This window comes from Pelodiscus sinensis, chromosome 29 (assembly GCF_052426305.1).
Source record: "Pelodiscus sinensis isolate ZL-2025 chromosome 29, ASM5242630v1, whole genome shotgun sequence".
NCBI classification, from domain to species: Eukaryota; Metazoa; Chordata; order Testudines; family Trionychidae; genus Pelodiscus; species Pelodiscus sinensis.
Window position 1 is genome coordinate 16,665,789 of NC_143080.1, and position 18,974 is coordinate 16,684,762.

General features: G+C 50.5%; 2 protein-coding genes across 17 annotated transcripts in view; one reads left to right on the forward strand and one right to left on the reverse strand.

Annotated features, from left to right (window-relative positions):
- LOC142820990 (uncharacterized) overlaps positions 1 to 15,229 on the reverse strand; it is a 36,174-nt gene extending 20,945 nt beyond the window's left edge. For all 4 annotated transcript variants that reach the window (XM_089774027.1, XM_089774029.1, XM_089774028.1 and 1 more), the window contains exon 1: positions 14,924 to 15,229. In XM_089774027.1, the coding sequence (XP_089630153.1) occupies positions 14,924 to 14,962 (39 nt within the window). In that variant the 5' untranslated portion in view covers positions 14,963 to 15,229. The remainder of the gene's footprint in view (positions 1 to 14,923) is intronic.
- LOC102458302 (non-structural maintenance of chromosomes element 3 homolog) overlaps positions 1 to 18,974 on the forward strand; it is a 175,814-nt gene that overhangs the window by 34,246 nt on the left and 122,594 nt on the right. For 3 of the 13 annotated variants that reach the window (XR_016348056.1, XR_016348054.1, XM_089774034.1), the window contains one exon: positions 6,412 to 6,867. The exons of the other annotated variants lie outside the window; for them this stretch is intronic. The gene's annotated coding sequence lies outside the window, so the exon portion shown is untranslated. Of the gene's footprint in view, positions 1 to 6,411; positions 6,868 to 18,974 lie in introns of those variants that run through there. 13 annotated transcript variants of the gene reach the window in all.

An 18,974-nucleotide genomic window follows, 5' to 3' on the forward strand; every position in this document is an offset into this window, starting at 1 on the left:
AGAGAACATGACCTATGAAGCCAGGCTTCATGAACTGGGCTTGTTTAGTTTGGAAAAAAGAAGATTAAGGGGGGATATGATAGCGGTTTTCAAATATCTAAAAGGGTGTCACAAGGAGGAAGGAGAAAATTTGTTCCTCTTGGTTTCTGAGGACAGGACAAGGAGTAATGGGCTTAAAGTGCATCAGGGGAGGTTTAGATTGGACATTAGGAAAAAATTCCTAACTGTCAGGGTGGTCAAATATTGGAATAAATTGCCAAGGGAGGTGGTGGAATCTCCCTCTCTGGAGATATTTAAGAACAGGTTAGATAGACATCTGTCAGGGATGGTGTAGACGGAGCTTGGTCCTGCCTTGAGGGCAGGGGGCTGGACTCGATGACCTCTCGAGGTCCCTTCCAGTGCTATGATTCTATGAAAGGAAGGGAAGTGGAGACGCCACCTGGCTGGGGGACAGGATCTGGGAGCGAGGAAGTTTCTGGCTGGGAAACATGAAAGGAACAGTAAGCTGAGTGCTGAGGGGCGATGGATCCCCTAACCTAAAGGGTCTGAGGCACCCTGGCCCTGACTCCTATAACCACATCACGTCTGTGCTGTGCTGTATCCTGGAGAAGCAATAAACTCCCTCCATTCTACTGGTGGAGTCTGTTCTGGCTGCTACGAGGGGTGCAGGATCGGGGGGAATCCCGATGTGCCGTCACAGATTGTCTGAGGGGTGTGAAAGTAGAAAGAATTATACTATAAGAGAAAGATGAATTATGCTGCAATAATTGAATAAGTTGAAGGAATACTGTTTGTCTCTGAACAGGAAGAAGAAAAGTATGTTAATGTTGTTTGTAGGAATGCAGATTACAAAGTGCTAGCCAGAGTTAATAGGAAAAGGAACATTAGGGCTACGTCTACACTGGCCCCTTTTCCGTAAGGGGCATGTAAATTTCACCTATCGTCGTAGGGAAATCCGCGGGGGATTTAAATATCCCCCGCGGCATTTAAATAAAAATGGCCGCCGCTTTTTTCCGGCTTTTAAAAAAGCCGGAAAAGAGCGTCTACACTGGCCCCGATCCTCCGGAAAAAGCGCCCTTTTCCGGAGGGTCTTATTCTTACTTTTGCGCAAAAGGGCCAGTGTAGACAGCAGAGATTTGTTTTGCGCAAAAAAGCCCCGATCGCGAAAATGGCGATCGGGGCTTTTTTGCAGAAAAGCGCGTCTAGATTGGCCATGGACGCTTTTCTGCAAAAAGTGCATTTGCGGAAAAGTGTCCTGCCAATCTAGACGCGCTTTTCCGCAAATGCTTTTAACGGAGAAGTTTTCCGTTAAAAGCATTTCTGGAAAATCATGCCAGTGTAGATGTAGCCTTAAGAGTTTCCTCCCATGAGCAGAATGGATTTTGTGTTGTACACCAGTACTGAGTTCATGTGGCTTGTTTGGATGTGCCACTGTGGCACCCAAGTTATTCATAAATATCTTATAAACCTTTACCTTTTCTCTCTGCTGCCATGTCTCCTCTCCTTACTCCATCAGCTCCCCTGGTGCCTGCTGCCCCCCCAACTCCTCACCCTCCTCTGCTGTCCTGACTCCTACCCTTCTCACTGCCCTCAGCCTTCCTGAGACCTGCCCCCCTCCGCCAGCCCTTCTCTCCCTGTTGTGCCCACTCCTCCTGTAGCCCCACTCTGATCGTGTGAGCTACCCCTTCTCATCCCTTCTTCTAACACCTCCCTCTACAGACCTGCCCTACCTACCTCCTCTGGTACTGGTCCCTCCCCTGCAGGTGTCTGCCCTTCTGCTTCACCCCAGAATCCCCTGGCACCTGCCCCTTCCTCCTGGTGCCTCCCCCTTCCCTCACGGCCCCTGCCCCTTTTGCCCTCTTTTTCCCTGATGCCCACCACTCTCTGCCCCCGTTCCCCTCCTGCCCCTGTGCCTTCACACATGACTTGCTCCATCCCCACCTTTCTCATGCTCACCCCTTCTTTCAAGCTTTCTCCCAGCGCAGCCCCCTTCCCCCTTTTTCCCTGAGGCTGCGTCTAGACTGGCATGTTTTTCCGCAAAAGCATTTGCTTTTGCGGAAAAACATGTCAGCTGTCTACACTGGCCGCTTGAATTTGCGCAAGAACACTGACGATCTAATGTAAGATTGTCAGTGTTCTTGCGCAAATACTATGCTGTTCCCGCTAAGGAAAAAGCCCTCTTGCGCAAATGCTTTTGCGCAAGAGGGCCAGTGTAGACAGCTAAAAAGTGTTTTGTGCAAAAAAGCCCCGATGGCAAAAATGGCGATCGGAGCTTTCTTGCGCAAAACCGTGTCTACATTGGCACGGACGCTTTTCCGCAAAAAGTGCTTTTGTGCAAAAGCGTCCGTGCCAATCTAGGTGCTCTTTTCTGCAAATGCTTTTAACGGAAAAACTTTTCTGTTAAAAGCATTTGCAGAAAATCATAGAACTGGAAGAGACCTCAGAAAGTCATGAAGTCCAGCCCCCTGCTCTAGGCAGGACCAATTCCAACTAAATCAACCTGGCCAGGGCTTTGTCAAGCCGAGACTTAAACCCCTCTAGGGATGGAGACTCCACTACTTCCCTAGGTAACCCGTTCCAGTGCTTCACCACCCTCCTAGTGAAATAGTTTTTCCTAATATCCAACCTGGACCTCTCCCACCACAACTTGAGACCATTGCTCCTTGTTCTGCCATCTGTCACTACTGAGAACAGCCTCTCTCCAGCCTCTTTGGAACCCCCTTCAGGAAGTTGAAGGCTGCTATCAAATCCCCCCTCACTCTTCACTTCTGCAGACTAAACAGACCCAACTCCCTCAGCCTCTCCTCATAGGTCATGTGCTCCTGCCCCCTAATCATTTTGGTTGACCTCCGCTGGACCCTCTCCAATGCGTCCACATCCTTTTTGTAGTGGGGGGCCCAGAACTGGACACAATACTCCAGATGTGGCCTCACCAAAGCCGAATAATGACATCTCTGGATCTGCTGGCAATGCTCCTCTTAATGCAACCTAATATGCCATTAGCCTTCTTGGCTACAAGGGCACACTGTTGACTCATATCCAGCTTCTCATCCACTGTAACCCCCGGGTCCCTTTCTGCAGAACTACTACTTAACCGGTTGGTCCCCAGCTTGTAACTATCCTTGGGATTCTTCCGTCCCAAGTGCAGGACTGTACACTTGTCCATGTTGAACCTCATCAGATTTCTTGTGGCCCAATCCTCCAATTTGTCTAAGTCATTCTGGACCCTATCTCTGTTCTCCAGCGTATCTACCTCTCCCCCCAGCTTAGTGTCATCTGCAAACTTGCTGAGGGTGCAAACCAGGTCATTAATAAAGATATTGAACAAAACCGGTCCTAGAACCGAACCTTGGGGCACTCCACTAGAAACCGACCGCCATCCTGACATCGAACCGTTGATCACTACCCGCTGGGCCCAGCCTTCTAGCCATCTTTCTATAGCCATCTTTCTATCTATCTTACTGTCCATTTATCCAATCCACATTCCCTTAACTTGCTGGCAAGAATATTATGGGAGATGGTATCAAAAGCCTTGCTAAAGTCAAGGTATTTCACATCCACTGACTTTCCCATGTCCACCGAGCCAGTTACCTCATCATAGAAGCTAATCAGATTGGTCAGGCATGACTTGCCCTCTGTGAATCCATGCTGACTATTCCTAATCACTTTCCTCTCATCCAAGTGCCTCAAAATGGATTCCTTAAGGATCCCTTCCATGATTTTTCCAGGAACCGAGGTAAGACTGACCGGCCTATAGTTCCCTGGATCATCCTTCTTCCCTTTTTTGAAGATGGGCACTACATTTGCCTTTTTCCAATCATCCGGGATCTCCCCCAATCTCCTCGACTTTTCAAAGATAATAGCCAAAGGCTCCTCAATGACATTTGCCAACTCCCTCAGTACCCTCGGATGCACTAAGTCCGGACCCATGGATTTGTGTACATTTAGCTTTTCTAAATAGTTCCTAACCTGTTCTTTACCCACCACGGGCTGTCCATCTTCATCCCATCTTGCGTCACTTGGCGCAGAAGTCCAGGAGCCGACCTTGTCCGTGAATACAGAGGCAAAGAAAGCATTGAGTACTTCAGCTTTCCCCACATCATCTGTCACTAGGGCTATGTCTAGACTGCAAGCCTCTTTGGAAAGAGGCTCTTTCGAAAGAGAGCGTCTAGACTGCACGTTGAACTTTCGAAAAAGCGGCTTGCTTTTTCGAAAGAAAGCATCCAGTGAGTCTGGATGCTCTCTTTCGAAGAAGCCCTATTTACATTCAAGAACGCCTTCTTTCGAAAGAGGAACTTTCGAAAGAAGGCGTTCTTCCTCGTAAATTGAGGTTTACCGCCATCGAAAGAAAAGCCGCGTTCTTTCGATTTAATTTCGAAAGGACGCGGCTGCAGTCTAGACGCAGGTGAGGTTTTTTCGAAAAAAGGCTACTTTTTTCGAAAAAAACCCTGAGTCTGGACACAGCCTAGGTTACCTCCCTCATCCAGTAGGGACCCTACACCTTCTCTGATCACCTTCTTGTTAACATGCCTGTAGAAACCTTTCTTGTATCCTTCACATCCTTAGCCAGTCGCAATTCCATTTGCGCTTTTGCCTTCTTGATAACCCCCCGGCATTCTCGAGCTAGACCTTTAAACTCCTCCCTGGTCATTTGTCCAAGTTTCCACTTTTTATAAGCTTCCTTTTTGTGCTTAAGCGATGAGGAGTCCTGTGGCACCTTATAGACTAACTGAAGTGTAGGAGCATAAGCTTTCGTGGGCAAAGACCCACTTCATCAGATGCATGTCTTGGGTATGAAGTGGGTCTTTGCCCACGAAAGCTTATGCTCCTACACTTCAGTTAGTCTATAAGGTGCCACAGGACTCCTCGCCGCTTTTGCAGATTCAGACTAACACGGCTACCCCTCTGATATTTTTTGAGCTTAAGTTTACCAAGGATTTCCCCTGTAAGCCGGTCTCCTACCATGTTTGCCTCTCTTGCTACGCGTCGGGATGGTTTCTTTCTGTGCCTTCAATAAGGCTGCCAGCTGTTCTGGACTCCTTTCCCCTTCATGTTAGCATCCCAGGGGATTCTGCCCATCAGATCTCGGAGGGAGTCAAAAATCTTCTTTTTTTAAGTCCAAGGTGTGTATTTTACTACTCTCTTTTCTTCCTTTGGTCAGGATCCTGAAATCTACCATCTCATGATCACTGCTTCCCAGGTTGTCACCCACCTCCACTTCCCCTATTAGTTCCTCCCTGTTTGTGAGCAGAAGGTCAAGCTGCACATGGCCCCTGGTCGGATCCTTCAGCACTTGTGTCAAGAAGTTATCCCCAACATTCTCCAAAAACTTCCTGGATTGCCTGTGTACTGCCGTATTGGTCTCCCAACAGATGTCAGGGTGATTAAAGTCCCCCAGGGCCTTTAAAGAGAACCAAGGCCTGCGATCTGGCAACTTCGCTCAGTTGTCCAGAGAAAACCTCATCTACCTCATCCACCTGATTCAGTGGCTTGTAGCAGACACCAACCACAATATTGCTGCTGTTGTTTGCTCCTTTAAACCTAACCTATAGACTCTCAACAGGTTTTTCTCCCTCTTTATACTGGAGTTCAGAGCAATCGTAGTGCTCTCTTACATATAGTGCAACTTCTCCTCCTCTTCTCCCCTGCCTGTTGTTCCTGAACAGTCTATACCCTTCCATGACAGCGCTCCAGTCATGCGAGTCATCCCACCAAGTCTCTGTTATCCCAATTAAATCATATTTCTTGGACTGGGCCAGAGCCTCCAGTTCTTCCTGTTTGTTGCCCAGGCTTCTCGCATTAGTGTACAAACACATGCCAGTCTAGATGTAGCCACAGTGTCTAAATCAATTGGTGGCTCTTTTCCACCTAGCCACTTCAACTATGCTTGCAACTGTAGTTTTGTTTTGATAATAAAAGTTTGTTTTCTTTTCCTAATTAACCAGTATTGGTTGATTTCTATGTCCTGGAAGGTCTTTCTGACTGAGAGGTCAGCTATCACAGACTGGAGCTTGTTTTTCTCTTTTTCAAGCTCTTTTGGGGGAAAAGAACTTGGGGGTACCCCTGAGGTTGGTTTCAAGTGTCCACCCGTTTGTGGATTCAAAAGCACTTGATGGTGGCAGCAGATTCCCCAAGGTCCATGTATTAGGATTCTGGGGGGAAGTTTTTGTACCAAAGCCTGTAGAGACAAGGTTTTGGAGTGCTCTTGCTGGCCCCCACTTTTGCATTTGTCATGCCAGAGTGGGGAACAGCCTTGCTATGCCCTCACGCAGCCTTGCTGCTGCGGGGCGGGGGAGGGGGAAATGGCGTCATTGGGGGTGGTTCCTGGGATGTTTTCGGGGGAGGAGGGGAACAGGCATCTCCCAGGGGCTCTCGTTCTCTGTTTGTGTGTTTCTGTGTCTCCTTCTGCAGGTGGTGAGCACCATCAACTCCATCCTGCTGCGCAGAGTCATCCGCCTCGGAGACCTGGATCCAATTGTGGCTGGATTTGCTGCCCTTGGCTTCCTGAACTGCGGAGGAGCAATCTATGGGACCCACATCCCGATCCATGCACCTCAGCATCGAGTGGCCCATTATATTAATAGGAAGGGCTACTTTTCTATCGTGCTAGAGGCCCTGGTCGACTACTGGGATAGTTTTCAAGGAACCTCTATCTCAATGCAACTCAACTTTAGAAGCCACAATGATACTCACAGCACATGCTGGGGCTACAACTTGAGAGTGGCTGCATATACATGCAAATATATATGCAAATAGCTTCTTTCACACTGATGGGCATGAATACAAAGATTAAGCCAAGACTACACAACACACAGGCCTCATTTAAGTAAGTTCTGCAGATGTTAATAAAATGCAACATTTACCGGATTTCCACTCATATGACAGCACTTTTAATGAGCAATGACAGTCCAGGAATTTAACTACTAAAATGCATATCAGCAGAAGACCATTATATTGACTACTTTTTTTTGTTTTGGCTCCCACCCACGGGCCACATGTTGAGCCCCTAGTAAACCCAAACTGTACCATGGGCTGCAAACAAATAGGTCACCTGTGGCCTGCAGGCCATGTGTTCAGTAGCCCTGCTCTACCCCTTGAGCTAAAGTAAGCTGGCTCACAGCTTAAGCTGTAGAGCTCCTTTATTCTTAGCTCTCACTGCAAGTGATCTAAGTGCCACTACATGGGACAGTATACCACAGTAGGTATGTGGGTTACAATAGGTTTTCCCTTCTTGTGAAAGAATGGTATATTAGATCTCAAATCAATGAAGGCTACACTCAGAAAGTCCTCAAGACTTCTGGAATTAGCTGCTCAAACAGTTTCACTTTTGTTTCTGCTGCCGTATTGATCTGGACAGTCCGGTATTTTCGCCTCCTGTCTAGTAAAAAAATTCAGAAAATACCGGACACCTAAAATGTCAGGTATTTTCTGATTTTTTTCCCTGCCAGGAGGTGAAAATACCGGACACCTGGCAACCCTACGACACATTCAGCAACTGGGCCCAACTCCTGGGCCCCTCCCATGGATTCCCCTCGACCCTCCGCTGGGCCCCTCCACATCCTGCTTACCTGGTTCTGCAGGGGACCTGTCTTGCGGCTGGAGCAGAAAAAGAAGATGGCCACTTCTTAAAGGGGCCATGCTGGGTTATTTATTTAGTTATTTATTTTGTTCAACAACTTTGGTCTCCCCCCCCCCCCTTTTTTTCCCCTCAACAGAAATTTTTTTCCCGTTTTTTTTTTGGGGGGGGGGTTCAGTATTTTTGTTTAAACCATCTGGCAACCTTACCTGTCCCTCTCTTCTCACATTTACTTCCAGACTTCTTGTCCACATCTATTCTGCCCCCAACAATCTTCTGTTCACTGAATTTTTTGAAACCTTGCACTTTTAAAGAGAGGTAAGGGATTGACTCTGTGTACAGAAATTTGCAGAGGGACAATAGGATTGAGGTCTGTTATTTCTCATCGCTATTTATTATTTATTTATTTAAAATCCATGCTTATTAACAGCAAAAATGTTATTTCTGGATAAACAAATGCCCAGTTTGAGAACTCCAAAATGAAGCATCTCTCATGGTATCTAGAGACTGAGCACTGAGTCCCACTGGGTAGATAAAGAGTAATCTCAATACCCTATACAGACGCCTCTGGAGCTCCATAAGATTAAGTTCCAATAGTTCATGGACCATTTACCAAACTTTTCTTAAACATCACATGAATATTATCACCAAGATGTGGGGAGTCACTGGGCCCTGCACCCCCTTCTGCAGTCAGATGACACAACCAGCAAGTAGAACAGAAGGTTTATTAGTTTACAGGGATACAGCGCAAAGCAGACTTGTCAGCACAGAAACCAGAAGCCGTCAGTACAATCCATATTGGGAAGAGAAGGCTCAGAGCCAAGGGCCCCGACCACCCTCCATACACCCCCTGCAGCCAGCACTGCCTCCAGCCTTTGTCTAGCTCCCCACTTGGTTACCCCCCCCCTTGGCTCAGGTTACAGAAAGCATCAGCCATTGTGTGTATGGGGGAGGCTGTCACGCTGAAGTTCCCATCCCCATCTTGCTGTTGGTGCAGTGCCCAGGAAAACTGAGGCACACACAGGGTACTACAGATCAGCAGAAATCACAAGCTTGGAGTGTGGTGGGGTGCGGTGTCCATGACCATTTTGCCCCACAGCAATTCATAAGCCTCCATGAACTCACTGATTCCTTTTGGAACCCAGTTGTACTTTTAGTCTTACAACATCCCCTGGCACGAGTTGAGTTGCCTTGCCTAGGTTGACTGGGCCTTGTGTGAAGCAGCACTCCTTTTGGTTCCTTGCAAGTTGCTGCCTGTTAATTTCATCGGCTGACGCCTGGTTCTTGTGTTACATGAACAGGCAAACAGCACTTCCCTAGTCACTTTTCCGGAATCAGCCATGATTTTGTAGACCTCTTTCCTATCCTCTCTACCCCCACCCCTTTCCAAGCTGAAAGGACCAGACCAGGCCCAGTGAGGATGTTTGGGTGCAATGAGGGATGGGGGATTAAGGGAGCAACTGCCCCGGCAACCCAGCGATTCAAAAAGGGCTGCAGTAGCAGTACCAGAGAGAGCCCCAGACCAGAGGCGTAGCGAGGGGGGGCATTTGCCCCCGGGCGCCGCCAGGGGGGCACCAGGCTGGGCTGGGAGCGAAGCGCACGCTGCTCTGGTCCTCATGATGCTTTTGAACAGAGACCGAGAGTTGGCTAAGTGCTCCTGGAACTCTACACGCTGCGAGCTGAGGCAGCAGGACCAGGTGGAAGCAACGGCCACTTTAAAGGTTAGAATCCCTTACCCGGCTGTTCCGTTCCTCCTGTGCCTGGCTGGGGGGTGCTTCTGGCACTGGGGGGGGGGCTCATTCAGATGGGGGCTCTGGGGAGTCTGGCTCAGGGGCAGGGGTGAGTGCATTGGGATGGGGGCACTGTGGGGGGCTGGCTCAGGGGGAGGGGTGAGTGCATTGGGATGGGGGGACGCTGGTGAGGGGCTGGCTCTGGTGGGGGGAGAGATGGGTGCATTGGGATTACTTATTTTTTTTAAATAAAAGATACTTTATAACAAAAGGAAAATCTTTAAAAAATAATAATCTGGTTACATTTTAAAGACTAACAAACATATAGATCAGGCATGTCAAACTTGAAGCCCACTGAGGGCCACAGATGAAAACTGATAGCTTTCAGGGACACCAAAGAAAATGTACTTCCATTGAAAAGTTGTAATTATTTATTATTATAGATTATGTTTTAAGCATATTTTATAATATTTTTATAATTATAATATAATTAATATATTTTATAATCTAACATTATAGATTATGTTTTAGGTATATTGTATAATATTTTTCAGGTCTTGTTTTAATATAATACAATAATTTGATGTGTTACATTGTTATTTACTCATAAAATAATTTTTAACTTAAATATAAATTTAAGGTACTTTAAAATTTTGTATATGATACATAATTTGTTTTGTTGAAATAAAAACAAGTATAGACCATGGTCAATCAAATAGAACAGGCTTCAGTGAAAATTTCAGATACTTTGTAAGTTGAGATTTTGCATAAACATATAATTATTCGTACAATTGCAAAAAATTGACATATATTTGATATAAAAGTAATATACGTTTTGTGATTTTATTTGGAAATAAATAAATAAAAACCAAAAAATTAACAAAATATCCCCCTCCACTGCCCCAGAGCCAGGCACTCCCATATCCCCGTTCTAACCCAATTCCCCTCTGTTCCCCCAGAGAACTCCCCTCTAACCGTATGCCTCCTCCCTCCCCCAGACCCAGGCACTCCCAGCCCCCCCCCCCATATCTAATGCCTGGGTCCCAGAGCCAGTGTTGCTGCTGCCCCACATTTCTTCCTCAGGCGCTGGGGAGGTGTGAGCACGGCAGCCAGCTGTGAGCAGGCACTTGATGCCTGTGCAGAACAGCCCAGCCGTGATCTGCACTTGGCCACGTGCTCTGAGCGGCCAGTGGGCCGCACTTTATTCTTTTATAAAATGTTGTGGAAGGCCACAAAAAAACAGAAGCCTGTTTGACATGCCTGATGTAGACGGTATCATGAGCTGTTGTGGGCACAACCCACTTCCACCCACGAAAGCTCATGATACCATCTACATAAAGGGTGGGCAATAATTTTTGCCCGGGGGCCACTTCAAAAATTTTTGAAGTAGCCCTGGGTCACCACGGAAGGGGCGGGGACTAAACAGGAAGGGGTGGGGCTACCCAGACCATGACTGGTCTAGGGTCAGGGAGCCCCTTTGCCTCCTCCTTCCCACTAGGCACCCATGTCTCTGGTAGGGCAGGAGGCTTCATGCGCTTCCCCACCCACAGGCCAATCCAGACTTGAGGGCGGGAGAGCTTGGAAGTGCCGTGTGCTGCTCGCTGGGTGGGGGCAGAGCAGAGAAAGCTTCACGTGCTCTCCCGCCTCAAGCCCTAATTGGCCTGGGGGTGAGGGAGCAGCAGGGCCTCCGCTGAGCGGATCTGACCCATGGAGGCCCTTTTGCCTACCTCTGACCCACATGGTTTGTTAGTCTTTACAGTGCTACTAGACTGGTCGGTTGGTTTTTAAGTTTTTCCTGTTACAGACTAACTCAGCTCCCCCTCTGAAGCTTATACAAAAGTTTCTATCATTTTCCATCCTTTTTGCCTCCCTTTTTCCTTTAGTGAGATGGGCAGGCAGGAGTTTTGGTAAAAACGTATCAGACATACACACAGTGCCAGCTCTGCCTCAGCTGGGGCTGGATAATCAGAACCACAATTCCAAAGGAGTTGGCATCACTGAGGTGATAGATCTCCCCACGTTTTGTTGCCAATTTTCCATCTCAGTCCTAGCAGAGACTTGGGATTCACGTGGCTTTCTCTTCCACGTGTTCGGATGCTGTGACTGCGAGTGCCTGGAGAGGCAGGCTGCTCAAGGCAAGGCTGGCCTTGAATCTTGGTATCTATGGCTTCAGTTGAGTGGCTTGTGTGAAACTGGAAGAGCAGCTCAGAGAGAGAGACGTCTCTCCGGGGCGGCCCTAGACTAGCTGCCAGCAACTGGTGCCCAAGGTGAACCGTGCAACGGGCACCCCCTCCCCCAACGGCAGGTATCGACTGAGGGGTTTGGTTCTGTGCTGGGGAGAGGGGGGCTGGGGATGGAGTTCTGTTGACTGGGGGCCAAGGGGCTGGGGATGGGGGAGAGGTAACAGGGTGCCGGGCTGGGGAGAGAGTCCCCTGCACCTGCCTCCTCCCAAGGTCCCACTCCCCCAAAGAGAAGCCGGCATGCGCCTCTCCCGTGGCGACCCCCCCTCCCGCGGGGCAGGGGAAACCCCCCCACATTACTTCTCCCCCAGGGCTGACCCCCTCCCGCAGCACAAGGAAACCCCCCCCCCACTTTCCTCCTCTCCTGGGGCCAACCCCTCCCCCCCGCGGCACAGGGGAAACCCCCCTGCGTTCCTCCTCCCCCGGGGCCAACCCCCCCCTCGCGGGGCAGGGGAACCCCCATGTTACTTCTCCCCCTGGGCTGACCCCCTCCTGCAGCACAGGGGAACCCCCCCACATTCCTTCTCCCCTGGGGCCTTCCCCCCCCCCCCCCACGGCACAGGGGAAACCCCCCGCTTTCCTCCTCCCCTGGGGCCGACCCCCCCCCCGCGGCACAGGGGAACCCCCCCCGCGTTCCTCCTTCCCCAAGGCTGAGCCCTCCCCTTCCTCTCCCGCAGCACAGGGGAACCCCCCGCCCCGCATTCCTCCTCCCCCGGGGCCGACCCCCCCTCCCGCAGCACAGGGGAACCCTCCCACGTTCCTCCTCTCCCGGGGCCGACCCCTCCGCTCCCCTCCCCTCCCCTCCCGCGGCACAGGGGAAACCTCCCCATGCGCTGCCTCTCCCAGGACTTACCCCCCTCCTGGCAGCAGGGAAGCCGTGCTCCAGGTAAGGCACCGGAAAGGGAAGGGGAAATGGAAGGAGCAGGGTTTGGAATTTGGCGCCCCATGTAACTTGGCACCCTAGGCGGCTGCCTAGTTTGCCTATAGGCACGGACCGCCCCTGCCTCTCTCCTTTACTTAAGGAGAGAATCTCATAGCAGCCTGAAGGAAAAAGTCCTCATGGCAGACAAAGCCAGGCTTGTAGGGTATCCTCAGCCTTAGGCTTCTTATTGCTTCAAGTGCCTTCAAGAAAGCAAGGCTGTGTGTTGTGTGTGAGTTTTATTTAAGTTTTTCGGAGTGTTATTTTAACAGGTAAGTTAATCACTTACATTGATAACTCTCATGTAGTTTTTTGCGGTGCAATAATGTGAAAAACAATTAGGTTAACCAGGTAAGTAAATGGGCAGTTAGGAAACATTACAGATTGCTTATAATACATTTATTAGGGATCTTGTTAGTTATGTAGCACTTTAAAGACTTTTTTTCTTTTTGTTTTACCAAGATACAACTAACACGGCTATCTCTCTATTACAATAAATTTGATATGCTCAAAATCTTGTTGACTTTTATTCATGAAGGCAATGTGTTACTCATTTGCTATAACAGTGGTTTTAAATGCTTGAATGAAATATAGCGATGAAATTCATATTTAGGTTTTATAACATTAACTTTTCTCATGTTTTATAAACCTTACATGTAAGTATTTGACATTTTTTATGTAAAAGACATGAACCTAATGAGAACGGGATATGAACAAATTAAAGAGAAAAAAATATTGAACAGAATGCAAACCACAAAACTATATATATATATATATACACACACACACACAGGCAGTCCCCGACTTACGTGGATCCGATTTACGTCGGATCCGCAGTTACGAACGGAGCTTTTCTCGCCCCGGAGGACTGGAACGGCGGGACGTCCAGATGCGCTGCAGTCCTGCCGCCCCCGTCCTCTTGGGTGAGGAAATCTGCTCCACGTCTCCCTGGTCTGCTGGGGGGGGGTGCAGCTAGTGCCCCCCATTCCCTCCCCAGCAGACCAGGCTTTTCTTGCCTACGCCTGGGGCAGAGCAGCTGGGGCGCTGCCGGTAGGTCCCGTAGCGCCGCTCCTCAGCGCTACTGTACCAACCCGGCAGCACCCCAGCTGCTCTGCCCCAGGCATCCTGATTCAGCCGCTGCTGGTCAGTTTCAGCAGTGGCTGAATCAGGATGCCTGGGGCAGAGCAGCTGGGGTGCTGCTGGGTTGCTCCAGTAGCACCGAGGAGCGGCACTACTGGACCAAGCCAGCAGCACCCCAGCTGCTCTGCCCCAGGCATCCCCAAGTCAGCCGCTGCTGAAACCGACCAGGGGCTGACTACAGGAAGCCTGAGGCAGAGTTGCTCTGCCCCGGGCTTCCTGGAATCAGCCGCTGATCAGTTTCAGCAGCAGCTGACTTGGGGACGCCTGGGTTTCTTAAATTGAATCTGTATGTAAGTCAGAACTGGCATCCAGATTCAGCTGCTGTTGAAACTGATCAGTTTCAGCAGCGGCTGAGGCCAGTTCCCACTTACATACAGATTCAACTTAAGAACAAACCTCCAGTCCCTATCTTGTACTAACCCCGGGACTGCCTGTATATGTCTGTAGTTAGTAAAATAAGTAATTCATTAAACAATAAATACCCTAAGAGGAGGATTATTTACAGTGGCGTAGTGAGGAGGGTGCAGGGGAGGGCAAGTGGCCCCTGGGTGCCACACTAGTGAGGTGCCAGTATAGTTCCCCTACACTCCCCCTGTCATCCCTCTGCTCACCTGCTCCTCCACTGCCTGCCACCACCCGCTGGAGCTACCTCCTCCCCGCCTCTGTCCCAGCCCCACTCCCTCCACCTCTGCCAAAGGGTTAGTGCTGTGGGACCCAGCCCCAAGCTGGAGGGGCTCAGGTAAGATGCAGTACAAGCTCCCCCACTCCTCCCAGGGTCGAGCTCAGCTACGCGCCAGGTTTGGGGCCCCAGCATTTGGCTGGCGGGCGGGGGCAGAGGGGGCGCCAATTCGCATAACACCCTCGGTTGCCTCTGCCCCAGCCCCCCGACATCACCCTGGGAGCCCGGCCCCACGGCCCCTCTTGGCGCGTCCCTCGCACGGAAGCGGTTCAATTCCTGCATCTGCAGCTCGCCTGGCTCTTGGCCACAGCGGACCCGTGTGTCGGACCAGCTCCCCAGCGCTGAGCGCGGCGCGCAGGGGCAGGCGCCCCCCGGCTTCGCAGGCGGCCTCGCCGCACTGCCCAGCGCATGGCCCGGCCCGAAGGGCGCTGCCGGGGCGCCCGCAGCAGCCGCATTCGGAGAACTGCCGCGGGGACCCCGAGATCTCTCCTCCCCAGGCCTCGCTCTGATCCACCAGCCCGACCCGCCCGGTCCCGGGGACTCAGCCTGCGGCCTCTCTCCGCCCGCGGGGAGCTCGCAGCCCCCGGCCCGCTGCAGCCACCGCCGAGCCCTGCCCGCCCCGCGCTGCGCAGGACCCACCTCGCTGCCCCGCTGCCTGCGGCTCCTCGCCCCGGCCATAGCTCCTCTGCCGGCACAAAGGGCTGCCGGGCTGGGCTGGGGGGGCGGCTCCCCTTCGGATTGGCTCGGCTGCGGGCGGGGCCTTCGCAGGGGGGTTGTGACTCTCGGTGGCTCCAGCCCCAGCTCCTCAACCTGGAGGGCGCCAGAAGAGCGAGGCCCAGGCAGGGGATGGGGGTATCAGGATCCCTGGGGTCAGTCCCCCAGCGCCACTGCCAGGTCGGGTTCCAGCTGGGAAAGATCCTGAGCTTGCACGTTCCAGATGCGAACGAAGGGGCTGGAGCTGCAGCTGGGAGAACTGCTCCCTATCCATACCCTGCCCCCCTCCATGGAAACCCCTCAGCCCCGTTTCCTCCCTTCCCAAGCCACACCCCTTCCACCACACTTCTATCCCGCCAGCTATGGGACTCCTCAAACCCCACGCCCAACCATGTGCTGGCTTCTGCAGAGCTGCCTTCCCCTCGCCGTCTCCCACATGATGTGTAAAAGGGAAGTCAAATCCCCCGGAGCCATTGATTCCCCTATGAGGGGCACGTACAATATACATACATTGCTAATGCTTAGATATATTTGCTATTTGTATAGGAGTAAGACATGACAAAGGTCAGGGCCTGTCACAAGTAATAACTTATAATAAGGAGACGAGGGGAGGTGAAACCAGTCTTCTGTTAAGTGGAGATATGGATAGATTCCACATCCTTTAAACTTGTGACCGGCTCAAGCAGGAAAGGAAAAAGGGAAGTATGGCTCGCCCATTGTTCAGCAAAAGTGAATGACTGTAAGACAGCTGTAACTGCAAAGTCAGCAAGTAGGCATTGTATTTAACCTCATTGGGAAAATTAACCTGACCTATAGGAATGCTAAACATCAAAAATGAAGTAACCTATCATGTTAAGGCACCTAAACCAGGAAGGATGTGAACCCTATAAAAACCCCTGCATATGAGATGTTGGGGGTCGGCTCTGATTTGAACATTGAGTTCCTTAGCCGTACCGTGGTTGCAACCAATAAACTTGAGTTGGACCCAGCCTGAAAGTGTGACTCTCTTCTTGGGGTAAATCAGACTAGCCTCCAAGGGGACGAAACCTTGCAATTTATGCAACAAATTGGCGACCACGAAGGGACATCCCTTGGACTACTCTGGAGTCGGACGACAAGATTCGCTGTAGGTGACCGTGAAGTGCGCACCGGACTGTTTGAGTCCGTCACGGCACCGAAAGCGTGAGTCGGGACATCCGGAAAGTTAAAGGAGTCTCTATTGAATGAGTCACACGAGGCTGTCAGGTCCGAAGAAAAGAGGAAGGCGCCGGGGTATAGACGGAGTGAGTATACCTATTCCTGTGTTCTAGCAGATATTGATCTGTAAGTTTGCACTCAGCATATAGGTCTGAGTATTTGTTTGTCCCCCGGGGGCGTTGCGTTCAGCACATAGGTCTGAACATTGGAAAGAACACAATATTGTGGAATTGGGTCGCTCCCAAAATGGTAGAAACCTCTGTAAGCCCCAGAAGGAACACCATGAACCCGTGGGTTGCGTGGGGAAGTTATGAGGAGTTAGGAAAACTCCAGTGGATTGCTTTTGTTTTTAGTAGGAGTACTCTTGTTCTTTGTTTTAATGATTTGTTAGAAACCTAAATTGTGAAACCACAGGTTTGTGTGTAAGCATGACTGTCGCTGACCAGGTCTGAGACTTAAGCTGACTCCAGCCGCCCCAAGAATCCTGCAAGGGGAAACCCGATGACCAGGATTTCTTGATTGCAAGGGGGGTCAGCCGAACCTCGTGACCCAGCGAGTCTCCAAGCCCCCTGTTTGTCTATATTTGTTGCTGTCTAATAGGCCCGTCTTAAGTGTCACGGCTCCATAAGGGCACACCGGTGTCTCTAGTGAGGCAGCCAAGCGCTGGACCCCTCTCTGAGTTCGGACGCTAAAAGCTGGTGTGGTGTCATTCCATCGACACACGGAGCCGCGATAAAAGCTTGTTGATTGTGTGTGTGTGTGCGCGCGCAATATATATAAATAGATAGATATGGGTTCGGGAAGTTCCCGGATAGAAAACTCCGCAACCCCATTGGGATGCATGTTACAGAATTTTAGTAATTTTAAAAGTGACTATAGAGTAAAAATGGCAAAAGATGAGTTAATTAAATTTTGTCAACTTGAGTGGCCTACTTATGGCCAGATACGGGCTCCTTTGATGTAAACCTGGTATCCCTAACACATAGCGTTGTGACGCGGGACGGACAGTGGGATCACTTCCCATATATTGATTGTTGGTTATTCCACGTCCAGGATCGACCAAAATGGATATTAAAATGTAGTATGGGTGTGTGTAAGGTCATGGCTGCAAAGGCAAAGACCTTGAGAGGTAAAAGCCCTGAAATACTGGCTCCCTCTAGTGATGAGGAATTTGAGTCCTATGGAAAGAAGAGGAAAACCCCTTCTTCTTCAGGAGGGTCTAGCCCTATTAGAGAGAATGAGAATTGTTCCTCTCCTGCCACTTCAGGAGGAAACAGTAACTCTGAAATCATAAGTGAACTTACATCTGAAAAGTTACTCCCCCCTTATCAGACTCCTGCTGGTCCTGGATTCACTTCAGCCCCCCCTGCAGAGGCTGAAGTGAGGGGGGCTGAGCCAACAGGGTGGACTACTCAATTCGGGCAAAAAAAATACTTCTTGCGAAAAGGCCCATCAGATCCGGGATCATCATACCATCAGTACCCCCTTAGAGAAGTAAGGGTACGTCTACACTACAGCGCTAGTTCGAACTAACTTAGTTCGAATTAGTTAATTCGAACTAAGCTAGTTCGAACTAACGCATCTAGAACTAAAAACTAGTTCGAACTAGCGTTTTGCTAGTTCGAACTAGTAAGTCCACATTGAGTGGACTCTGAACAGGGCTTAATGATGGCCGGAAGCAGTGCCGGCAGGGCATAAAAGGAGGACTTAGAGCATGGAGATGCTGTCTCAGGCTAGCCGAGGGCTGCGCTTAAAGGGTCCCGACCCCCACCCCGGACACACAGTTCTAAGGGGTGCCCCGCTTGCAAAGAAGTTCTGGCTTGGAGTGCCCTGAGTGCCCACACTGGGCACATCACACCACTCGGCCATCAGCCCGGCTGCACTTGCCGCAGGCTGCCATCTGGGGAGAGGGAGTAATTGGGGGGCTGCAGGAGAGCTTCCACCCCCAGAAGCCCGCAGAGCCAGCCCAGTCCTCCCCATCGGGGGCTCGTACCCCATTCCTCCCTCACCTCCTTCCACTTGCCCTTCCCTAGCCCCCCTTCTTATTGATGTACAAAATAAAGATAACGTTTCTTCCAACATTGACTCTGTCTTTATTGAACAAAACTGGGGGAGACTGGGAAAAGGAGGTGGGAGAGGGGAAGAGAAAGGCTGGGAGAGGGGAGGGCAACTAACATGATCAGGGGTTGGGAACAGGTCCCAGATGAAGAGAGGCTACAGAGACTGGGACTGTTCAGCTTAGAAAAGAGGAGACGGAGGGGGGACAGGATAGAGGTCTCTAAAAGCAGGGGTTGGGTGGAGAGGGTGCATTCAGAAAAGTTCTTCCTGAGTTCCCATCAAGAAGGACTAGAGGACACCAAAGGAAAGGAATGGGTAGCAGGCTTGAAACTAGTAAGAGAAAGTTGTTGTTGTTGTTGACAAAGCAAATAGTTAACCTGTGGAACTCCTTGCTGCAGGAGGCTGTGAAGGCTAGAACTAGAACAGAGTTGAAAGGGAAGTGAGATAAAGTGATGGAGGTTGGGTCCATGGAGTCCTATTAGCCAGAGGGTAGGAGTGGTATCCCTGCCCAAAGTTTGTGGAAGGCTGGAGAGGGATGGCACGAGACAAATGGCTTGGTCATTGTCTTCGGTCCATCCCCTCCAGGGTCCCTAGGGTTGGCCGCTGTTGGCAGACAGGCTACTGGGCTAGATGGACCTTTGGTCTGACCCAGTACGGCCATTGTAAGCTCAGGGCTCAGTGTCGGGGGTCTCAGTGGACCCCCTTGATTTTCATGCACACC